Raw genomic sequence first — 24,853 nt, 5'->3', positions numbered from 1 at the left:
TAGGAGTCTTTATGTTCTGTCTCCCTTTCTGATATTTCCCACACATTTCTTCTCCCTTCCCTTATGTAGGGAATAATCTTAAGAGCATACATTAATCAAGGATGGGTCATGCTAGTCGGTGGAAAGGGATGAAGAGGGTAGGGCGCAGGAGGGCCTCACAAGAAGAGAACCTGTTGCAGGAAAAAGAGAACAGGGAAGTAGAAAGGCGGACAGTTACAGTGGGAGGCCAAGGGTGTAGGGTGTAGGGTGGGGGTGTGGAGGATTAAAGGCTGAGAGATCCCCAGGCATCCACAAGGACTGAGGGGGCGGGGAGCACTGCGGGGAGCTGACAGGGATCAGACCCCAAACCCAGACCCAAGGCTGCACGCGCCGGGGTCTGGGCGCGGCAAGAACGCGCTGGGCGGGGGGGGGGGGGGGGGGGGGGGGCGCGGGGCGCACGCGCAGGAGGGGTCAGAAAGCTGAGATACTCGCGCTGCGGGAGGTGGGGGGGGGGGGGGGGGAAGGCCTGCGCAGGCGCTCCGGCGGGCAGGAGCCTGGATACAACAGGTGGAATCGAGGAAAAGGGACTTCCTCATTGGACAGTCCGGATCGGGAGAATCCAAAGGGGCGGGGGTGGGAATAATGATAGGTTGTCCTACACGTAGTCAGAGCAAGATCACAGAGTGGATATCCGAGCAAGGACGAGGATCCAAAAAGTGGGAACATAAGTAATCTGAGTATTTACCTTAAAAACTTTGCGTCGGCCTATACTGCGTCTCGGAGGAATTGGACTGGCCCGGAGGTTGGGCCAGGGAGCAGTAGAGCGCGGGCGGCATAGAGAGTCCTCTTCACGTCGAAGGCGTGGGAAAGGGCGCGCGGGGGAAACTGGGAAACTCCTGTCCTCGGCCACCATCTTGCTTTCCCTTCAAGCCGGCGGGTCCTGTGGAGCAGAGCAATCTTGAGCTATGAAGCTGCTGAGGAGAGCCGGGTCCCTCTCGGTGAGCACAGCCGGCGGGCATGGGGAAAGGTTGGGGGAGCAGTTTGTCAGCAAGGTGATACGGACCGGAGGTGCCTGTTGTAGAGTTCCGGGGCCTGAGGCTCCCGCCTGCCCTTCAGCCGAACTCTGCGGGCCCAGGGGTCTGCAAGCTGGGTGAGGGTCGGGCGCTCGAGGCCCATCTCGTGCCACTAGCAGAAGAGACCGAACGCCGGAAAACCTGAAGGGAAAAGTGAAAGGGCTTGAGAACGGAAGTGAAGCGACTCGGTGGAGATACCGCTGAAGGTCACTGCTGCACTTGGGTGCCCGAGGAGGAAGCCGCGAGTCCTCGGGGGCAGGAGGCCGGCGTCGAGCTAGCCCTCCACCGTTACCCTTCAGCTCTGGCCTCTGCTCTTAGTGTATTACCGAGTGTCAGTCTCCCCAACGGCTAGGTGGGCTTATGAGCGAAATCCTAAGGAAGAAATGAGCTAATGCCTGTGTGAGCTTATGCATAAGTTCTACACCTTGTTATGGTGCCCGAACGGGATAAACGCATCTTTCTTGATGTCCTATTAGAGACATCTAGAAGGGGCTCTTGGTCTGTCCTCGGGAGCTGCTTAAGACTCCTTCTCCAAGGCCAAGCCAAACATAGCTGTCATTGGGGGGAAACTCCTCAAATGTCAGTTTGCTACCGGTGTGGAGCGCTGCTTATCCGGAGTGGAAGTGAGAAACACTTTTAAAAATCTCAGCTGGGTCAGTTTTGCCCCCAGGGGATAGTTAGCAATATCTGCTTGCTTTTTTTTTTTTCTTCAAGATTTTATTTATTTATTCATGAGAGAGAGACAGGCAGAGACACAGGCAGAGGGAGAAGCAGGCTGCATGCAGGGAGACTGATGTGGGACTCGATCCCGGGTCTCCATGACAAGGCCGTGGGCTGAAGGCAGGTGCCAAACCGCTGAGCCACCCGGGCTGCCGGGTTGTACGTTTTGGTTGTAACAACCTGTGGAGGAGCGCAGCTGGCATCTAGAGTCCAGAGGTACTGTTAAATAGTCTACGTACACAAGCGCGTCCATCCCTCCCACACGCACACAACCAAAACATTAACCTAGCCCAAAATGCTGATAGCATCTGCCTTAGTAGGTGACCAGTAACCTAGACGGAGGTGTAGAAGAACAGGGAATGGAGTTTCCCTGTGCCTAACGTTTAAATACATATACACTGTAGATTATACAAATGGTTGTGATTTAAACTATAAAATAGCCTAAATTACACATCTGGGCACACCTAGACAAACCAATGATTAACAGCGCTGAGAGCAGCCCAGTTAGACTGACAAAAGACCCCCAAAATACCCATTCCATCCATCCCCACTTTGCAGTAGATTAAAAAAGTCCAAGGTAACAGTTGGAGAGGACCAATTAAAAAAATAGCAGTAAACTTGAAAGCAATTAGTGTTTATAATTGTATCCCTCATTTGACATAATAAATTTGTACATATTTTGCTATTAGAGTTATCTAGTGATTGTATAACAATTATGGGAGTAGTTCTTTGCATCTGATTTGAATGGGACAAATTATAGGCAGTACATAATCAAAGTGTCACTATTTCTTGAGGTGAAAGCCCTAAATCTCCCTTGGTAGTGGAACTATAGACTATTATTCATATTTGAACAGCTATGCTCACGTATCTTAAACTTTACTTTTAGAAAACCAAAAGGCAAATCACAAGTAGGGTTAACTATACCACACCCAGGAGACGAAATTGATGGTAAAAAAAAAAAGCTAATTGTAATTTATTGTTAAAAAGTACTAATAACAAGTGAAAACTAGGAACCAACTTAGCACAGCACTGATGTTGAGTATATAACAAAATGCCCTCCAGGACATCACAGAGTAGGGGCATTGCAGCCCCTGATCTTAGGGAATCCTCAGGAAACTCCAGCATGTTCACTTGATTTTGGGAAAACATCTCTGCTTAATAACTTCATGAACCTTAGGATGAATTCTGTAGCATTGTGTATCATTACCAAAAGCCAATAAAGTTGCACATCTTGGATCCATTATCCAGAATTTAAGAGGACCTTTTTTACCTTTCCAGTGGCTGCATATAATGAACTGAGAATCTGCAGCTATGGTTAATTCCGGATGACGTAAATTTGTATTAGTCAAAGAAGTAAAATCCTTGGTTGTGTGGTCTTACCGTACCACCCAAGAGAATCAAGATACTTTGGAAGATATTGGGGGCTTGGAGGAAGTTTCCTTGGTATACTATGTCTTTTTTAAAGGTTACTGAAATGATTACGGAGATGAAGGCATTTCACTTGAAAAGTAGACTAAAATGAGACTCTGGGCAGATAAGGGAAACAGTAAAGCTAAAATCTATGAAAGGGAATGGCAGTCCCAAACTTTTTCAAAAAATTCCAAAGCGCTAGAGCCAGAAAGAACCACCTGAACCTTTAGTTAGATAGTTAAAAGGGAAAGGGGCACCTGGGGATGGCTCAGTCAGGGTCAGCGAGTCAGGGTCATGATCCCAGGTTACTGGGATCAAGGTGGTCCACTCAGCAGGGGTCAGCTTCTCCCTCTGCCTGCTGCTCCCCCTGCTTATGCTCTCTCTTCCTCTCTTTCTGTCAAATAAATAAATAAAATCTTTTAAAAGGTGGAGGGAGGGAGAAAATACAGTAGTTTTTTACACTTTAAAAAGTAAATACCGGATTAGATATACCTTTAGCCTCTACAAATCACAAATAGAGATTTAAAAGTGGTTGGGAAATAATAAGCTAAATCCTCCCATGAAGATATTTTATCACTGAATACCTTCTGCTGCTTGGGCACGCCAGAATATAAGACATTTGAGAGAAATGTATATAACCTGTTTTTTCTGTGTTTAGAGATTTTATTCCCTGAAAGTTGCTCCCAAAGTGAAAGCCACAGCTGCCCCTGCAGGAGTGCCTTTACATCCTCAGGACCTTGAGGTTAGTCCCACTGAGTTACTCACTGGAACCTATATACATCTTAGCATCTTTGGAAATATAAAAGCATTGATCACATCTCACTTTATTTTAAATACAGTTTACCAAATTACCAAATGGCTTAGTGATTGCTTCTCTGGAAAACTATGCTCCTGCATCAAGAATTGGTTTGTTTATTAAAGCAGGCAGTAGATACGAGGACTCCAACCACTTAGGAACCTCTCATTTGCTTCGTCTTGCATCCAGTTTGGTAAGCATCTTTACTACCTCACTCTGTTCAGAAATGCTATGGTATCTTGGTCCTATGGAAAAGAGAAACTATTGTGTGCTTCTTGGCAAACTTCACTTTATAATTCTTAAAGCTGAAAAAAGGATCCGCTGTTAAGGTAAAGTTCTTTTTGAATCTAATCATAATTAGACATTAAATTGTGATATAGCGTGATGTTTGCAAACTTGGCATTAAAAAATTACTGAAAGTACAGTTGTTCCTTTTTTTTCTAGACTACAAAAGGAGCTTCATCTTTCAAGATAACCCGTGGAATTGAAGCAGTTGGTGGTAAATTAAGGTTTGTTTAAAATAAGTAACAGGAAATAAATAGTGAAAACACTAGAAAGTATTCAATCATAAGGGATTTTTTTCTCTATTATCAAGGCATGAAGGATTTGTTAAACAGACACAAGCAGGAGAAGGCTAATGAATTTTACCACATCAAAATTAAAACATCTTTATGCCTTAAAGTGAAAATTCAAGTAACTGGTAGTAAATGTTTGCAACATAACAGAAAGAGGAAAAATAAAGAACTATATGTTAAGAGAAGACAAGTAAATAGAAAATGGATAGACAAAGGATGGAAACAGGCTCTTCCCAGAGGAGGAAGCCAGAAGCATTGATATTTACCTGTAATCACAGTCTGATGCCATAACCTATCAGATTTATATACTGTGTTGGCGGTGTTAAGGAAGAGGGAGACTGTCTTCTACAATTAGTGGAATAAATTGATAAAACTACTTAGAAAAGAATTAAGGAAAATCTAGTAATATTGAAAAGGAGCATATCTTACAACTTCTGTTTTTAATCCACCTGTACAAAGATATCTTTTTTTAAAAAAAAAAAAAAAAAAAGACTGGAAACAATCTAAATGCTATCTTCAGGGAAATGGGATAAATAAAGTATGATCTAGTGATATGACAAGACTAGTAGTACACAGCAATTAAGGGATAAGCTAGATCATTCCAATGAAATGTTTTGTGGAACAATGAGATATTTTTAAGGCAGGAGGCATTTATTACTTTTTTTTAAACAATACACAGTGCTTATTACAATTGGTTGTCTCTAGAGTGGGAAGAGGGGATGGAGGTTAGCAGGAGAAGGGTACAAAGAGATCTTCAGCTTTAATTGCCATTTTTTTTAAGTTGTGGTAAAATATACTTTAAATTTACTGCTTTAAATATACAGGTCTTTGGTGTGAAGTGACTAAGAAATTCTACTACCATCCATCTCCAGAATGTTATGTTCCCGAACTGAAACTCTCTAGCTATTAAACAGTAACTCCTGGGGCACCTGGGTGGCTCAGTCAGTTAGGTATCCACCTTAAGCTCAGGTCATGATCTCAGGGTCCTGGGATCAAGCCCCCACATTGGGCTCCCTGCTCAGCAAGGAGCCTGCTTCTCCTTCTCCCTCTGCTGCTCCCCCTGCTTATGTTCTCTCTGTCAAATGAAAAAGTAAAATCTTTATAAATAATAAGCAGTAAATTCCCACTCTCTTCCCACAACCTCCTACAATGACCATTCTATGTTCTATGATGTTGACTTCTCTAGGTTCCTCCTGAAAGTGGAATCACAGTGTTTGTTCTTCCAAGACTGACTTATTTCACTTAGCAGAATGTCTTCAAGGTGCATCTATGTATAACATGTCAAGATTTCCTTCCTTGAAAATATTTTCTTAAATATTTTATATTTTAGCTGATGAATATGTGTATTTTTATACCTCAAAATAATTTTTCCAAAGGAATTGGTTGATGTAGCAAAGATGTAAGGAGAGCTTATTCTTCTGATTTAGATAAATCACTGTAATTTATTTCTGACGCAGTGTGACTTCAACCAGGGAAAATATGGCCTACACTGTGGAATGCCTGCGGGATGATGTGTAAGTACCTGCATGTGTTGAGGACATCTGCTTTTAAAGAAACACTTAGCCACTCAGTTCTTGTCTCTTTTTAATGTGGCATTTTATGACCTCTGATTTTGGTTTTAGGCTCTTAATCACAAACTGTAGAACATTGTGCTTACCATAAGTCCAAACTTAATATATGAGAACATTACATTTACAGAGCATGGACGTTGGTTTTAAATTTTTGGCTCAAAACTCTCATCTTGATATCTTCTGTAGTGATATTCTAATGGAGTTCCTGCTTAATGTCACCACATCACCAGAATTTCGTCGTTGGGAAGTGGCTGCCCTTCAGTCTCAGCTAAGGATTGACAAAGCTGTGGCTTTTCAGAACCCACAGGCTTGTAAGTACATTTTCTGATCCTGCTTCAGTTGTTCTAAGATAATGGGTTTTAGGGAAGATCAATTTGTGGAGGAAAGAAATTGCTATTGAATTTCTTCTCTGCTTGGGTTTAAAAATGCCTTTTCCAAAAATTTGTCTAATATCTTAACGTATCTTTTCGTGTGTTTCTAAACGTTGATATTCTTGATTATTTTTCATCTTTGGTATATGTATAGAATCCCTGTTTTGAAGAATACACTGTTTCCATGGGGAGCCTTCTTCTCCCTCTGCCTATGTCTTTGCTTCTCTCTCTGTGTCTCTCATGAATAAATTAATAAAATCTTTGAAAAAGAAAAAAGAAAGAATAATACAGTGTTTTTTTCAATAGTTTGTTTACGGCAAATCCTGCAACAGTTCAGGGCTGCTGCTACTGCTGGTATTATTATTTAGCCACTTACCTTTACTGGATCTTTCCAAAGCAAACAATTTAACTTTTTAAAAAATAAGGACTTTCTGGTATTCATATGATCTTGACAAGTATAATCACCAAAACAAACTAGTAAATAAGTACCACTGATTCTTGCAAGTCCTACAACTTCTGGCAGGAGCAGAAGTGTGCAGGTGGGCCACTCGGGTCGAAACAGGTTACTGGCTGCCAGGGCCTAGCATGGAATGGGATTTGCTCAAGTGTTTGCAACAAATGAGAGCTTGATTTAGGTTAGCTAATCTATTTCACAGTGATACCCTGTTTTACAAAGGAGTATGATCTTTCTTAAAATTGCAGAAAAAATGACTTATGTGTCAACAGTGGCTTCTTCCCTGCTGTTAGCAGTGAGGGTCCAGCCCTCATCCTTTCTGCCTGCACAGTTACTACTGTCTCTGACTGGTGTCTGCCACGTCTGCCTCTTTAGTCCATCTACCACATCCCATTGCAGCAATCCTTCTGACATGAATATCCTTTCAGGGCTTCTTCTTGTCCTTCATGTAACCTATATGTTCGCTTTCACAGTCTGGCCCTGGCCTTCCTTTCTTGCCTCTTGCTCTGCCTTGTTCCCTTCTAGCTGCAGTTCCCTTTGAATCCATTGTTGAGCTTTATGCTACTGTCTGTTTTCTCTTCTCTGCCTGAAATGCCCCTCTCTCATCATTCCCCTAGTAAACACCTACTCATTCTGTAAAGACTCATGCCCAGATTTTACTTCTTCTACTCCTTTCCAATCCCCACTGCTTTTCCCTTGCATCCCTGATGCTCTTTTGATCTGCTGGCATCACACCCATAATGCTTTATTTCAGTGTTCCCTCTAGGCATTTTGAGGGCAGGCATTTTGTCTCCTTCATTTCTCTATTTCCAGCACCTAGCAGGGCCTGGCATGGGAGATTACCCAGTTAGTGAGTAAATAAAGGGACATACCCCAGTCAAAGGCATGACTGAAGTAGGAAGGCAGGGACAGGGACAGTGCAGCAGTGAGGACAACTCGACTTAACACTGGCACTGGCGTGTATCTTAACCTGACAACTCATTACTTAGCCTAGAAGTAACATTCAGGTAAATGACTTATCCAAGGTCACATGGCACATCAGGCAGGGCTACAACTAGAGTCAGACTTGCTGAAACCCAGGCCATTATACTTTCTAGTGGTAGGCGAGCCCTGGTGTGTAGAAGCTGCTGTCAAGTAATTTCCTATTTTTCTCAGCACATTCGCCTGCCAGAGTTTTAAATTTCAAGCCCTCTTAACACTTGAATGCCATAAGGTGACCAAAATTGTATAGACTAGGTGCTTTCTAGGTTCTAAAAACATTATTCTTATTTGAATTATGTTCCTACAAATGCTTCTTTACTTATTTTACAGATGTCCTTGAAAATTTGCATGCTGCAGCTTACCGAAATGCCTTGGCTAATTCCCTGTATTGCCCTGACTACAGGATTGGAAAAGTGACACCAGATGAGGTACTGATAAAACACATTACATTTTCAAATGTGCTTATTTTCACGTGAAATTGAACATCCATCTGCCATTTCAGGTATATTTGTTAACGTTTCTTTTTATCTTCAAATTTTAAAGACTCACCTGCTGGCTTTATTATTTTTATCAGCTTGGCTTTTTTTTTTTTTTCCCTAAGATTTATTTATTTATTTATGATAGACGTAGAGAGAGAGAGAGGCAGAGAGAGAAGCAGGCTCCATGCTGGGAGCCCGACGCAGGACTCGATCCCGGGACTCCAGGATTGTGCCCTGGGCCAAAGGCAGGCGCCAAACTGCTGAGCCACCCAGGGATCCCCTCAGCTTGGCTTTTTAAATAAAATTTTATCTGAACAATTTTCACAGCTTTTATCATAAAAGGGACATGTTCATTTCAGAAAATCCAGAAAATAAAAACAAGCAAAAAAGGAAAACCTCTCACATACCTAAAGGCACTGAATGTGAATGCCTTTTTCAGGACCTTTTTCTGTGTGTATTTATCTTATTTAAACAGTATTTAAATGTTAAATTTCATAATCTTGTGACCAGAAGTCTTCCTGTAACTCCTCTGAATATGCAGTTAGGAATAAGCCCACATCACCTCCCATCCATCATCAGCCTGCTTGGTAGCTCATTTGCCTCATCCAGCACATTGGCCTTACTTTGCTGCCAGGACAGATTTGTCACATGTCACAGCTGTATATATAATGTAAAACTTCACTTCCAGAATGTGAAACCTGCAAGTGTAGATACATGTATATAATCTTAATTTTCTACTCCTATGACCTTGGAAAAATTTTTTTATCAAAAGACATTAAAAGAAAAATTGGGAACTATCAATATTTGCAAAGTATATACAGCTCGGAAGTTAGGTTTTATTCTCATTTCATTTCTGGTTAGCCACTAGAGAAAACTGAACTGTGTATCGTCTCTCTTTACTCTTATTTCCCTGTTGGAAAACTATACACTTATTAATCAACAGTTTAATGCCTACCATTCATATGACACGTTTTTGTTTTTGTTTTTAAGATTTGTTTATTTTTTAATTTTTCTTAAGATTTTATCTATCCACTTGAGAGAGTGCGCACATGAGTGCTTATGAGCTGAGGGGGGGAAGGGGCAGAGGCAGAGGAAGAAACAGACTCCCTGCTGAGTAGGGAGCCTGATGTGGGACTCAATCCCAGGACCCTAAGACCATGACCCAAGCCAAAGGCAGATGCTTAACTAACTAAGCCACCTAGGCACCCAATATTTTATTATTTATTTGACAAAGAGTACACACATGAGAGAGAACACAAGCAGGGGAGGAGTAGAGAGAGAAGGGAGAACCAGACTTCCCACTGAGCAAGGAGCCTGATATGGGACTTGATCCCCGGGCCCCAGGATCATGACCTAAGCTAAAGGCAGACCTTAACCGAGCCACCCAGGCACCCCATATAGCACTTTTAAAAATTTATAACTGGAAAGAGTGTACATGCAAAACATTTATCCACAGGGATATCTACTGTAGCATGTTTATAATTGTGAAAAATTAGACACAAGTTAAATATCCAAATTTAGAGGACTAGTTAAGCAACTTATTAAGTATCTATGAAATGGAATGGAATGCTATACAGCCATTCAAAAATATTGGTATGGGAAAATTCCATAGCATATTGTCAAGTTAGAAAATGGAATTTATCATCGCTTCTTGGCCTTTTGGCTAAGATCAAGTGTAGAAAATGGAATTTATGAATAGGATATACCATAGGACCTCAACTTTTTAAAAATAAGGTGTGGGGGGGGGGTGTTAATGTGTGCACGCACTTGCGTGTGTGTTTATCCTGAACAAATACCAAGATGTTAACCATGGTTATTTCAAAGTTATTAGCATATTTAAATGTGTCCTTAGTCTAAAGGAAGTTCTAAAGAAATTGGTGCTAAAATACCTTGAGCGATGGTGGCATTCAGTAGAAAAAAGAAAAGAATATGATTCCAAGGTGACTCCCAAGATGTAGGCACCATTCACTCTAGGGCACAGATTCTGGTAACTTGATTCCGTCACGTTACCTTAGCCTAAGGGATTCTCAACATTATGACCCATTTCCAAGGAACATTTTTTAGCCAATTTTTTCTATTCTTGACTCACAGTGAATTTTTAATATCAGATACACGGCCTATCTAGGTTTACATATATACATTTAACTATGTGTTTGTGTTTTATATTTAAAGGAATAAAATTGTTTTTTGCTCCTGAGAGCGTTTTCACTCCCTTGGAAGCAACAGTGTTCCTATTGAGAACCGGTTTTAGCTCTACTGTAGAACGTTAATAGTACTATTAACTATCTGTATCTGTATAAAGAAATCTGATGCACATCTGCTAAAATCACATTATAATAAAAATGATAAACTTAGCCTCATTTTTTTCAAGTTTAAACCAGTGTGTGCTCTAATGTTTTTTAAATTCCTTCTTTTCAGTGCAGCTTTATTGAGGTAAAATTAATGTACCATACAATTCACCTACTTAAAATGTACAATTCAGGGGCGCCCGGGTGGCTCATTTGGTTATGTGTCTGACTCTTGGTTTTGGCTCAGATCATGGTGTGAGGGTTGTGAGATCAAGAGTCCCGTGTCAGCTCCACACTGGGCATGGAGTCTGCTTGAGATTCTTTCTCCCTCGGCCCCTTCCCCCACTCGTGCCCATGCATGTGCTCTCTTGATCTCTCTCTAAAATAAATAAAGCCTTAAAAAAAATAAAGTGCACAATTCAGTAGTTTTCACTATATTCACAGCCATGTAACCATTACCACATTAAGTTCTAGTTCTTTTAAGCAATAGTTTAAAAAAAAAGCAGTGTAATTCAACACCAGGTAGTCAGTAGTTCACTATAGCAACTTTTAAGCCTGAGTATTTATTTTCTTTTGACCTGCAGTTTTAATTTTTTACAGCTTTTTGTATTTAGACCAATATAACCTCACAAATGTTCTTAACTTCCTCAGTTGCATTACTATGTTCAGAACCATTTCACAAGTGCAAGAATGGCTTTGATTGGACTTGGTAAGTTGGGAATTGCTTCATGTCCTTCTCTTTCTTTAAGAGTAGTCTTTTAATCTGTAATTACATGAGCACAGAATTAAACCAAATTTGATAACTCGGTCCTCTGTTTATGTCAGGTATGGACTGTATGATAGGATTTTAATGGGTAGGTTCTTTTGTTTTAGTAAAAGCAGCATCCAACATTTAACTGTAAGTTTACAGCTTTTATCATAAAAGGGACATGTTCATTTCAGAAAATCCAGAAAACAAAAACAAGCAAAAAATGGCTTTGAGTTCATTACAGTATTTGAAAAATCTATGACAAAGGGCAAATTTCTCTAAGCAAAGTGCTTTTACAAGTTTTTTGTTTATGTTTTAAAGAAATATAACTTAATTGAAAATAGACAAGAGGCATGAACAGACAAATCATGGGGAAAATGTGTGTGTAGCCAATTGTTGTAAAACATAGCCTTGCTAATAGTGAAATTGGCAAAAATTAAAAGATTGATGCTGCCCAGTATTAACCAGGATATGGAGAAATTAAGCACTCAAAAATTGTCAGTAGGAGTATAAACTGGTACATTTTTGGACGTCTATTTAAATATATTAAAGTTTTAAATATTTATATTTTTAGACCCAGCAATTTTACTTTTAAGCATTTTTCATACAAAGCAGTTGGTCAAGTTTACAAAACAGTTGCACAAAGGTATTATTTACAGTGTTGTTTTTTGGTTCATTCGTTTTGTAAATAACGGCTTAATTGAGGTATTAATTCAAATACCATAAAATCCACCTTTTTAAAGTATACAGTTCCTTGAGCTTTATTATATTCAGAGTGCTGTAACTATTACCACTAATTTCAGAATATTTTCATCATACCCCCCCCCCCCCCCCCAAGAAAAACTCTGCCTTCACTGTAGTCACTCCTTACTCCACCTCCTCCTTGCCTCTGGTGACCACTGACCTGCTTATTGTCTCTGTACAGTTGGCTTGTCTGGATAGTTAATGTAAATGGAGTCGTACAGTGTATGGCCTTTTATAGCCGACTTTTTAAAGATTTCTTTTTTATTCATTAGAGAGGGAGCACAAGCAGGGCAAGAGGCAGAGGGAGAGAGAGAAGCAAACTTCCCATGGAGCAGGAAGCCCAACTCGGGACTCAATTCCAGGACTGTGAGATCATGGCCTGAGCCAAAGGCAGACCGTTAACCATATAAGCCACCCAGGCACCCTATAGCCGACTTCTTTCACTTAACATAATGTTTGCAAGTACATCCATACTGTAGCAAGTACCAATGTTCCTTGGCAAAGTACCCTTTCCTGGCAAAAATAGTCCATTATCACCTTTTGTTCATCAGTCTGTCACTTGGGCATTTGAGTTGTTTTCACCTTTTGGCTATTGTAAATATAAACATTGGTGTATAAGTTTTAGGTAAAACACCTGTTTTTAATTCTTTGGGGTATATTATTAGAAGTAAAATTGCCAGGATCTATGGTAACTGTTAACCATTTGTGGAACTGCCAGACTGTTTCCAAGGCAGTTGAACCATTTTGAACCCCACTGACCATGCACAAGAGTTCCATTATCTCCACTTCTTCACCAGTACTTTTATCAGTCTTTTTGATGACATCCTAGTGTCTATGAAGCGGTATCTCCTTGTGGTTTTGCTGTGCATCTCCCTAATAACTAATACCATTGAACATCTTCACTTTTGGGGCATTTGTATATCTTCTTTGAAGAAATGTCTATTCAAGTCCTTTGCCTATTTTTGAATTGGGTTGTCCTTATTTTTGAGTTGTAAGAGTTTTTTTATATATATCTTGGATATTAAATCTTTATCAGTTATATCATTTGCAGACATTTTTTTCCCCATTCTTTGGCTCCATTTCTTGATAGTGTTCTTTGATGGTATATATATATACACATACACCTACATACATATGTGTGTGTGTATGGAATATTATTACTCAGCCATTAAAAAAATGAAATTTTGTTGTTGGCAACAGCATGAATGGAACTAGAGGGCATTATGCTAATGAAATAAGTCAGAGAAAGACAAATATTATGATTTCATTCATAGGTGGAATTTAAGACAAACCATGAGAGACTCTTAACTATAGGAAACAGGGTCGCTGGAGGGGAAGTAGGGATTGGGGATGAGGTTACTGGATGATGGACATTAAGGAGGGCACATGGTATAATGAGCACTGGGTGGTATATGCAACTGATGAATCACTAAACTCTACCTCTGAAACTAATACACTATGTCAATTAATTGATTTTAAATATTAAAAAAGTGTTCTTTGATGCACAATGCAATACTGTTTTAATAGTCAATGATTGGAAACATGCTAATGTCCATCCAGAAGGGATTGATTAAATTAATGATAGTACATCCATATTAAGGAATTCTTTATAGCCATTAAATGTTTTGCTGTAGACCACTCACTCAGATATAAATTACCAAAAACAAGTTAGAAGCGATATGAATAGAATAACACCATTTTAAAAGGAAAAGAAAATGAGGAGTATATATGTAGAAAAAAGTGCTAGATGAATATGTATTAGTAAACTGTAAGTGGACTCTCTGGGAGAGTAGCACTGTGGGGGGGGCTCTTGTTTTCTTTACTATTTCTGTAATAACTTGAATTGTATAATCACATATTTTTAAAACCTATATGTTATAACTGTATTTTAAAAACTATGGTTCTGGCTTGGTTTTGTTTCTATTGAAATAGGTGTGGGTCACCCTGTTCTAAAGCAAGTTGCGGAACAGTTTCTCAACATGAGGGGCGGGCTTGGTTTACCTGGTGCAAAGGCCAGATACCGTGGAGGTAAGCATTTTGTTCTGTTAGAGCTGATTTATCAGAAGGACGTTCCCCTTCAGAATAGCATAATGGAGTGGGATAGGCCTGATTACTTACCACCAAACAGACTCAGTGTAGAAGGGAAAGATTAGATTGTTTGGGTGTTGTGTATTAAATATGTTTCATGTGTGTGTTATGGGGAGAACAGGATGGCATGCTGAGAGCACCAGGCCACAGAAAATCTTAATCTTAGTGGGTTATACTTCGTCATAGAGAATATGAAAGAATAAAACAAGTGATGACAAAGCCCCTTTATTCTTTACTCTCTCCTTATGTGGTACCAGGTGAAATCCGAGAGCAGAATGGAGACAGTCTTGTTCATGCGGCTCTTGTAGCAGAAGGTGCTGCCATAGGAAGTACAGAAGCAAATGCATTTAGTGTTCTCCAGTATGTCCTTGGTGCTGGACCACACGTCAAGAGGGGCAGCAATCCCACCAGTTCCCTATACCAGGCTGTTGCCAAGGGAGTTCACCAGCCATTTGATGTGAGTCTGAGTAGTCAACATCTCTCCTTTTTGTTTTTAAAGGCTTACTGTGTATGATGTAGTCCTGTTAGTCTGCTCTTAAAGTCTAAGGTAAGAACAAAGAAAATCTTTGTAAAATTGAAGAGATAGGGTCTAATAGAAAACTTCCTCTCTTTTCAATTATTCTAATATAGAAAGAAGGAAATGCTTAAAAATTAGAAACTTCATACTTCAGTTCCCTTTAGAACAAAATTTTAGATATTAAATATTTTCCTATATTGTAATTAGTCTATTTTCTAAGTTTTCTTCTGTCGTCTTGTGTTCTTGTGGCTACTTCATGAATTTTTTTTTTTTTTAAGATTTTATTTGTTTATTCGTGAGAGAGAGAGACAGAGACACACAGGCAGAGGGAGAAACGGGCTCCATGTGGGGAACCTGATGCGGGACTCAATCCCAGGACCTCAGGATCATGACCTGAGCCAAAGGCAGACACTCAACCACTGAGCCTTCCAGGCACCCCTACTAAATGACTTTCATTGCTCTTCATGTTTTCCCACCAGATGTATATCATACACGAAAAACTGTTTACAGACTCATCCCTCCAGTTTGAGATTAAAAAAGAAATTGTAACAAAAAGCCATGTTACTCTAGAACACACTTTTTATGACAGAAAAACTTTCAAAATAATGATATTCAAATCAAGAGAATGTAAAATGTCAGCAGTTACTAATTTAATGAATGACCATTGTTTGGCCAATGTAATACCCCACATGGCCTTCAATGATAAGCCTTTAAAGGGCAACAAATATACTAAATTATAGGATTTAATATTGTTCACGATTTTACAACAGTACATGGCACAAGTAGGTAGCCTTTGACCATTGGACACTTGAGTAGAATTAAAATCACCTCACTTTTCATTCCTCAGTTTAATATTGTCAACACAAGATGAACAGACCTTTTAGAATCTCTGAAGGTAAGAAAGTTTTATTGGAGCACAAGTCAGGACACCTGCCCAGGAAACATGTTCTTCACAGGGAAGAAAGTGCTCTGTAGAATGAACAGTTTCTACAGAATCATATACTTTTTATATCTCGTAAAACCTTAAAAGATCATAGAATAGCATCTGGGCAGGAATCATGAGTTTTACTATAAAGAAGTGCAGGGGGTATGAGCACTGATCGGTATCTTAAGGACAACATAGTTTCCTTTAGGCTACTCATTCACAAAGCAGATGTACAGTGATATGTGGCAGGCCATAAATCAGGCTTTTGGTTTGAGGAAAGTTTATTATATATGGTCATGTTGACTTAGAAATCTAAAATGGTTCTCCTGTATATCAGGCCTTGAGAGAGTTTTTCTCTCTTACATAATAGTTTTCAAACTTTTTTCTTTTTCTAAGTAGAGGAACCTTTTTTATCCCATACAGTTTCCCAACTGCAATGCTGAGCATAAAAATTTTCACTTTTAAATAAATTTTTAATGTTTACTTAACATTGAAAGCCTTGGAACCTTCTGTACAGAACCATGGAGTTCCCTCCTGGAGCACAGTTTGAAAACCATTACCTTAAATTAGTCTTACATTAAATTTAGCTGCTGCTTTTTAAATTCCCTCTACATTTTCTCTCTTCTGGTTCATGGTCTGCTCTATTCTCTTCATGCTAGTCTTCACCATTGAATATTAATGATGCTTCTGGGTGGATGGAGTTTAATCCCAGTGATGTAATTTAACAGAAATTCCTACTTTAGCATTTGGCCAGAAATTTGAGGTATGAACAAGAGAGTCTCAAAATGGTAATTAAACTTCAAAACATTAAAGAACATTTCTTCTTGTGCTCTATATGGGCTGAGCTAGTGGTTCTCAAATTTTAACATGCATAAGAATCACCTAGAATTATTTTTGAAATGTGGCTTTTCCAGTTTGCATCTATAGGGATCTGAGTGAGTAAATCTGTTAGAGGAATTTGAAAGTCTGTATTTTTAATAACAGATCAGGTGATCTTTATGTAAATCATCCTCATAAACACTGGGAAACATGATACTAAGCATTTGTGATCACCTACCAGAGCTTAACACTCTGCTCAGACTGCAGGCAGGAGTACCCCTGCTATCCAGAGACCTGTGGCTGCCTTGGATACCTGAATAACATCCACTAAGCAGACATTTCCCCCCAACCCTTTAACTTTGTGTAGAAGTGTACGTGAACTGGTTAAAAAATAAAAAATAAAAAAGTCACCAGCAGTAGCAGAGGGAAGAAAGCAGGTTTGTTTAATGCCAAAGCCCACAGTCTGTACCATTCAGCCATAATAATTGTCACAAAGTAATATTTACATTAACCTTTAATCATCAAAGGTTAGAAAATACTCAGTGAAGCAAGCAATCTGTTTAATAAATATTTAAATGAAAAAAGTTAAAAACCATTATGGTTTCAAAAGAAGTAACCTGGGGACCCCTGGGTGGCTCAGCGGTTGAGCGTCTGCATTCAGCTTAAGATGTGATTGATCCTGGAGTCCAGGGATTGAGTCCTACATCAGGCAACCTGCATGGAGTCTGCTTCTCCCTCTGCCTGTGTCTCTGCCTCTCTCTCTCTCTCTCTCTCTCTCTCTCTCTCTCTCTGTCTCTCATGAATAAATAAAATCTTTAAAACAAAACAAAAGTAACCTGTATATGAAACACTTCAGTCTGACATAGCTGGTTATGTGAAATACTAGTTTCTCTTGCTTATACTCTGAAGGTCCCAAATTTTCGTCTCTTTGGAAAATTGTGTCCTTTTACCTGATAAAGTGATATGCAGTAAAATTTCATTATATTTCAGGTTTCTGCTTTTAACGCTAGTTACTCTGATTCCGGCCTCTTTGGGATTTACACTATCTCACAGGCTGCTGCAGCTGGAGATGTAAGTTGCAAACTCACTATCTCTCAAAAGTGTCTTTCCTCCATTAACATTTTTCTAGTAAAAATAGGGAGTGTTTGAAAGCCATGACTTACTGGAGCTCTGTATATAGTGGATCTCATTAGAGTGTGTCTGCTGTGCAAGGAACTTACAAATGTATACTTCTGCTTTCAGGGAAAAGGGAGGAAGTGTCTCCTTGGTATTTTGGTTCTGTTTTGACGGGTGGCATTGAGTTGTTTCTGGGACATCTCATTGAGAACCCCAGTGATATCAAGGCCAGAGTTGTCAGTACAGAAATTGTGCTGAAGTCAGGATAGTATGTGAAAGATTGTAGGAGAAGAAAACCAAAGCTCTAGTTCTAGGGCGTTCCACCAAGTGACTAATGAAAATGGACCAAAAAACAGAAAGAAAAAGAAGAGAAACTGAAATTTTTGGAGGCCAGAAAAGAGAGAACAGTTAACACCATTTTGATCCAATCTGGATTAATGTCCATTTAGTTACCACAGAGAGCCCCAATAGTGAATAATAAACCAGGACATCATTGGTAATAGAGTTTTTACCAGAGTGTTTAGAAGTGTTAAGGAATGAATGAGAAGAAAGAAATGTGAGGTTGGCATAGGCAAGTGGAGCTCAGACTTACTGGGTGGTAGTTTTAGGAGAGCCTACACTGAGAGATTAAGTTGGGAGAGAATTCATACCTAACGGAAAGAAAGATGGGAGCAGGTGTAGTAGCTAGGAAATTTTAAAGGGATCAGGTCTGAAAAAGTGCAAACAGGTGGGATAACAGAGTATACAAGTGGACATTGTAGCCTTGGACACAAACGCTGATGTTTGGGAGATGTTGGAAAGATGCAAAAGTACATCCCAGTGAGGAGGCTAAGTCAGATCTTGAGAGTAAGAGAAGGCAGGAGAGTGTAAAGAAAATAATGGGATTTGGGACAAGTGAATGGCTGGATACACACAGAGTGGGGATCGACAGACATGTAAATGTCTCCTGGTGAGAGAGGTGAGAGACCACAAATTTGTACTGCAGTTATTTATTACACATATTGTCATGTATTACAGTCATTTCATAGTTTTTCTTCAGTGGTATTCCCAATGGAGAAATGGAGGAGACAGGTTGTAGGGTTAATCCAAGATTGGAAGCATGCAAAGTGGGCAGGTCAGAAGCATGGGCATATGGAAAAGGAGTGGGGCACACTGGCGAGAGGGACTGAAGGAGTGAATCTTGGATCTTGGCCAGATAGAGAAGCCAAAGTGTCTGATAAAAAGTGGACACACCAAGGAATTAAAGATCATGATGAGGTGGAAGAACAAGGACAGTGTGATTAAAGACTTAGGCCAGGGGTCTTGGAATTGATGATTTCACAGGGAGGGCAAATTTAGGTTATATACAGGTCGGGTGTGGCTATGGAAATGGGTAGCTAAAATGCACTGGAAATGGAGGTCCTAGAATTTAAGTGATTAGGGGTAGGTCAGTGACCCAGGATGGTGCCAAAGTTGTGTTGGAGAAAATTATTGAATGGATTTATGAATTTATTCAACAAATATTTGCCAAATGCCCACCCACATTACTGAACTTGCTTCCTCCTTGACTCTGGCATCCCAGGCATGGACAAGCTTTACAAATCGGCCATGTATGAATTACTACCTTCTTCTTAGTGAATAGTAAGGGATAGCAGTATTAATTGCATGATGAAAGTCTGGGGAAATTTTAAAAAGTGTTTATTCTTTAAGGGCAATTATGAATTTCTGTGTTTGCTTTTCCTAAACCATCTTGGCATTCTCTGCCACTTTTCTAAAAAGCTTGGCTACTTGGATACTATAAATTTGTACAAACAGCTGCTTTATGGACCACTGGAAAAATAAAGAACACATAGTGGCAAGAATTCCAAGTGCTGTTTCTATGGAACTAACCTTCCACCTTGTGTTTTTGCCTCAGTAGAAAAGCATTTGATTGCTTCAGGAAGACTGGCACTGATCAAAAATGACCAGCTTTCTTTTATCTATCCTAGGTTATCAAGGCTGCCTATAATCAAGTAAAAACAGTTGCTCAAGGAAACCTTTCCAGTGTAGATGTCCAGGTTGCCAAGTATGTTTCAGTATTAACTTTTTTGTGTTTCGCCTATTTGAAAGGGTTTTTTTTTCTAAGATTTTATTTATTCAAGAGAGAACAAGCAGTGGCGAGGGGCAGAGGGAGAGAGAGAAGCAGACTCCTTCCTGAGTTGGGGCTCTATCCCAGGACCTTGAGATCATGACCTGAGCCAAAAGCAGACACTTGACTGAGCCACCCAGGTCCCCTTGAAAGTTGTATTTTTTGTTGTGACATACACACAAAAGCATTGAAAGATACAGAAGAGTATTTAAAAGGGAAACACACCCACATCTTATACCACCTAGAGATATAATTTTCAACATTTTGCTTATTTTCTTGACCATTTTATGATTTCTAAACGTAATTGTTACTATTATTATATATACTTATATCCTATAAGTATATAAGCATGTTTATGGTAGAAATTTGAAATTTGGAAATAAGTCAAAAACGATCTTTCATTCCTTACCAATGATTCCTCTTTTTTTTAAATCATAATGTTTCCACTTATTCAGATTACTAAAAATGTATTATAAACAATATCAATAGGTGTATCAAAATATACTTGTTGGACATTTCCTACTATAAAAGATATTTTTGGCTTTAAAACATTTTTGTATTTCATACCACATTCTTGGTATATATTCCCAACTGGGTCAAGAATTATAAATATTATAATGAAAGTCTGTTCAAATATATGTGTGTGTGTGTATAATATTTTTATTTTTGTATTTCAAAGTCCCAGCATAAAAAGGTTGTACCAGTTTATAATCACACCACCAGTATATGAGAGTACCTGTTGTGCCATAATCATTGGCAATTTTTTTTTTTTTTACCTCTTTACTGATTTGATAGACCCAAAAAAAATACAGTAGTCCTCCCTTATCCATGGTTTCGCTTTCCACAGTTACCTGCAATCAACCATGGTCTGAAAGCAGGTGATCCTCCTCCTGACTTATTGTCAGAAGGTCACTAGTAGCTGAACACTATGTCACAGCACATCTATGTCCCTCATCTCACTTCATCTCATCACATAGGCATTTGATCATCTCATATCATCACAAGAAAGGTGAGTACAGGACAATAAGATATTTTTAAATGAGAGAGGTAGACCATATTCACATAACTTTTATTATATTGTTAAAATTGTTCTGTTTTATTAATAGTTATTGTTAATCTTTCCCTGTGCCTAAGTTAAATATAGGTATGTAGGAGAAACATAGTACATATAGGGCTTGGTACTAAGCATGGCTTCACGCATCCACTGTAGGTCTTGGATGGTATTCAACATGGATAAAGGATGATCACTGTGTCTGATTAAAAGATTGAAATATCTGTCTCCTATTTGATGATTTTTAAATTCCCACTATGGGAATTCCAGCAACTGGGAGTGCCAGCAAAACCTCACTTGGTTAGTTCGGGGAGTTGCTCTAACAAGAGGCATACTTTGGACCAAGCTTGCCTTTTCATATGTCAGTTTAAAACACTTAAACTTGACTTCATCCATTTAGGACAGTTCAAAATGTGAATCATGAAACTCAGACTATCTTCATGATCCCCTTTAGTATTGTCCACAAAGGAAGTATGACAGAGCAGATTACTACCCAGGAGGGGACAACTTATTGGTCATTTCTGTTCCCATTAGCATTATTACTTCTGTTAGACTGAACACACTAAAAAATTTCATCTCTTAAATAAGCACAGTAGTTTATTAAATATTACGTACATGGGACCAAGGTTGGTTAATAGGATGCTGTTCTTCATGATTGCACCAGAAACAAAACACAATGAGAATAAATCGAAACCCTAGATTTACTTAAAAATTGGTTTCAATTCTAATTTATTTAAGAAAATGTATTTCCATAAGCGTAGCTTAGTGTAGTTTTTATAAGGTATGGCAACATGTAGAAAATGGAATTTCAGCTACTAATATCAAGATGTTTCTTTTCTGCCGTTTTGATTGGGTTGATACTTTTTCTTGTAAGGTTCTTATGAGTCTTCCTATAGGAAAGGAAAGAAAGTAAGGTGTCATTGCTGAAGGAACAAACTGATAATCTCTTGGTAAAGTTTATGGTAGTAAAGAAATATTTTAAGTTTCTATTTAAACTCCAGTTAGTTAACATACAGTGTTATGTTAGTTTCAGGTGTACAGTATAGTGATTCAACACCTCCATAGGTCATCCTGTGCTCATCACAGCAGGTGCACTCCTTAATCCCCATCACCTGTTTCACCCCCACCCACCGCCCCTCTGGTGATCAGATTGTCACCTAGAGTGAAGAGGTAAAATCTTTGGGGCCCCTGGGGGTGCTTAGTCTGTTAAGCGTCCAACTCTTGGTTTCACCTCAGGTCATGATCTCAGTGTCATGAGATCAAACCCTGCATTGGACTCCTCACTGGGCGTGGGGCCTACTGGAGATTCTCTCCTTCCTCTGCCCCGCGCCCTCTCTTGGGTAGAAAAAAAAAAAAGAGGTAAAGTCTTATTTTAATTAAGCTGACAATGTGGCAAAACTGCTGCATTAAATTGTGTTTATGTGTAAATGGAAGTCTTGCTACAGAGTTCCAGACGAGGGTAGTTTATTAAGTTACTTGAGTGCCTTTCTGAACACCAGTTTCTGAGAGAATTATGAATTGGATTTTTATTTCAAATTCATGCTTTGTGCTCATATTTAAGCAGCAAAGACCATAAGACCTCTACTGTCCTTCCCCACTTGCCTTCTCAATCACGCCCCATCCTCACTGAGACAAATCTCAGTGTAGCAGTGGGCCTCGGGGGATGCAGATAGATTGAGAATCAGCACACACTTGTAATATTCTACAAGTGGACAGTGCCTTAAGACCCCACATAGATATTCTGCTTAATAGAAATGTCTAAAATCACCAGAAAAGTATTAGGAGGCAAGAGTTTACTTCATTAATCAAAACTTCACATTAAAATAGTCTTTAAAGAAATAAAAATTAAATAAAAGTCTTTAAGTTCTAGTGTAAAATCAAAAGGCAGTCTGTTGGGTTTCCAGTATAATCTTATATTGACAGCTTTCTAAATAATCAAATAATAACATAATTGATGAACTGAAGACACAGAAGGGAGGGCTTTAGGCCTGGAAGATTTCAAAGCTATTAATTTGTGTATTCATGAAAACATCTTTGAGTTTGAGAACATATTTTATTTGGTTTGAGAACGTACTTTAAAATCTCCTTACTCTTATAAAACTGGCTTTTGCCTTAGTTACATACCTTTTACTGAACAGGAACAAGCTGAAAGCTGCCTACCTAATGTCAGTGGAGTCTTCTGAGGGGTTCCTGGATGAAGTCGGGTCCCAGGCGCTGGTTGCTGGGTCGTACACGCCGCCAGCCACGGTCCTTCAGCAGATTGATTCCGTAGCTGACGCTGATATTGTAAATGTAAGCAAATGAAAACTTATGATTTAACATCAAATAATTTGACCTTAATGATCCAATTTTGGAAAGAATGCATAAGCTCCTTTGGGCCATATATGTCACTGTCCTACTGTTTGGTGCCTCTCTGCCTGGCTCAGAGGCGGGAGGGCTCATTACCATCACTTCCATAGATGGCTTCCTTGTCAACTCAGGGTGTGTGTCTTCCTCATTCAACTAAAAGTACCAGAGTAAACCATTTAAAATTCTTAGAGGTCAGGAAGAGTTGAATATTGGCCATTTCATGTGATTCAACCTAATAGTTGAATTTGGCGTTTCTTTCTCCTTCCCACGAAATAAACTTTATTATGACAGTCCTGCACCATCCAGCATCTCAAGATTTCCATTTGTCTTCTTAACCGAAGACATTCTCCTGCTATTGCTTTTTTTTTCTTCACATATATAATTATGAGATTGAGTTGTTTTGAGGGCAAGGACTACGTCTTATACCTTTTTGTATTCTTTACGGTGCCTAACAAATATGTAAACTACAGAATAAATCCAAAATCAGTGGGTTTTCCCAGTTTCTTCCTATATTAAAAATGTCGACTCCTTTGGCGTTGTTAGAGGTCTCAGCCATCTTCTCATGAACAGCTCTACCTTATGTAGGGGCAGCGGGGATAGAAAAAAGAAACAGGTTATTTTAAGGTAGCAACCTTGACTTGATTTGATTTCACTTGGCCCCTAAGTTCATCATTTTCATACTCTTCCAAATGGTTCTCTTCCTCTTGTATATGATCATCATGTGAGTCCCAGCCCTGGCTGCCACTACCCCACCGTCTCCCCATGAAAAAACTGAGATAATGTGGGGGCTGCTACTTGTGGCAGTGCATCCAACCTAAACAACCAGCCTCTGTACTTGAAATAGTGGCATAAAGAACACAGTAACTTTTATGTTAACAGTGTATTTTTATTGACTCAAGACTATTTGCCATGGTAATACAGAAACAGGAAAGTACTGCCCGGCCTGAGGCCAACTCTGCCCTATTTTGCAACATCAGTGAGATTTTCCCTTTCCCCTTTTTAATAGCTCTCCTCATATCTGGAGCACCACACTTTCTCAGTCACACATAGGAGGGAACATTCAAAGGAACAGCTGAGCTTTGTTGTCTTACAAAGTCCCAAATTAGAATAATGCACTGACCCTCACAAGAGCTTAGTCCAGAATTGCTAGTTCAGGATGCCCTGCCCATACACTCTTGAAATAACAGAAGAATAAGTTTGTCTACTAGATAATACATCCTCTTATCTCCATTCATTTTTCTTTTCTTTTCTTTTTTTTTTTTAAAGGCTGCAAAGAAGTTTGTTTCTGGCCGGAAGTCCATGGCAGCAAGCGGAAATTTGGGCCATACACCTTTTGTTGATGAGTTGTAATACTGAAACACATCTTTCAGAGAAGAGCTGAACGTTTTCTCAACCCAGAGCAGAAAACACATGAAAGTCAAAAATCTCTTAATATAACATTTATCTTTTTTTTCCCAATGAGATGAAATGTCTTAGAACATAAATACAGGTTTTTGTTCCCAGCTGACTTAAAGTCAATAAAACATTCTGTTTAAATGTTTTTCTTGCATCTTTGCAATTGGCTAATAAAGTATTTATTATACGCTGAGATCTTTGTCTTAGATGCTGTAACAGAGAACAGGAGTATAACAATAGAGCCCAGAAACATCAGAAACTATTAAAATCAAGGTAATTTTTGATGGCTTTTAAAGA

The 24,853-nt window shown here is 39.2% G+C and overlaps 1 protein-coding gene across 1 annotated transcript; it reads left to right on the top strand.

Moving 5' to 3' along the window:
* The first annotated feature begins 600 nt into the window (after positions 1-600).
* UQCRC2 (ubiquinol-cytochrome c reductase core protein 2) lies at positions 601-24,749 on the top strand. The gene is made up of 14 exons (XM_025983760.2): positions 601-977; positions 3,841-3,924; positions 4,022-4,171; positions 4,423-4,487; positions 6,011-6,067; positions 6,311-6,435; positions 8,261-8,358; positions 11,349-11,406; positions 14,122-14,217; positions 14,535-14,734; positions 17,529-17,609; positions 19,622-19,698; positions 22,951-23,104; positions 24,428-24,749. Exons 1-14 carry the CDS (start codon positions 945-947, stop codon positions 24,509-24,511), a joined length of 1,362 nt encoding a protein of 453 aa, XP_025839545.1. The 5' UTR covers positions 601-944; the 3' UTR covers positions 24,512-24,749.
* Positions 24,750-24,853: the final 104 nt, after the last annotated feature.

Source organism: Vulpes vulpes, chromosome 3 (assembly GCF_048418805.1).
Source record: "Vulpes vulpes isolate BD-2025 chromosome 3, VulVul3, whole genome shotgun sequence".
Lineage (NCBI taxonomy): Eukaryota > Metazoa > Chordata > Mammalia > Carnivora > Canidae > Vulpes > Vulpes vulpes.
Note: the sequence above shows the minus strand (reverse complement) of the source record. Positions and strands in the feature narration are given on the sequence as shown.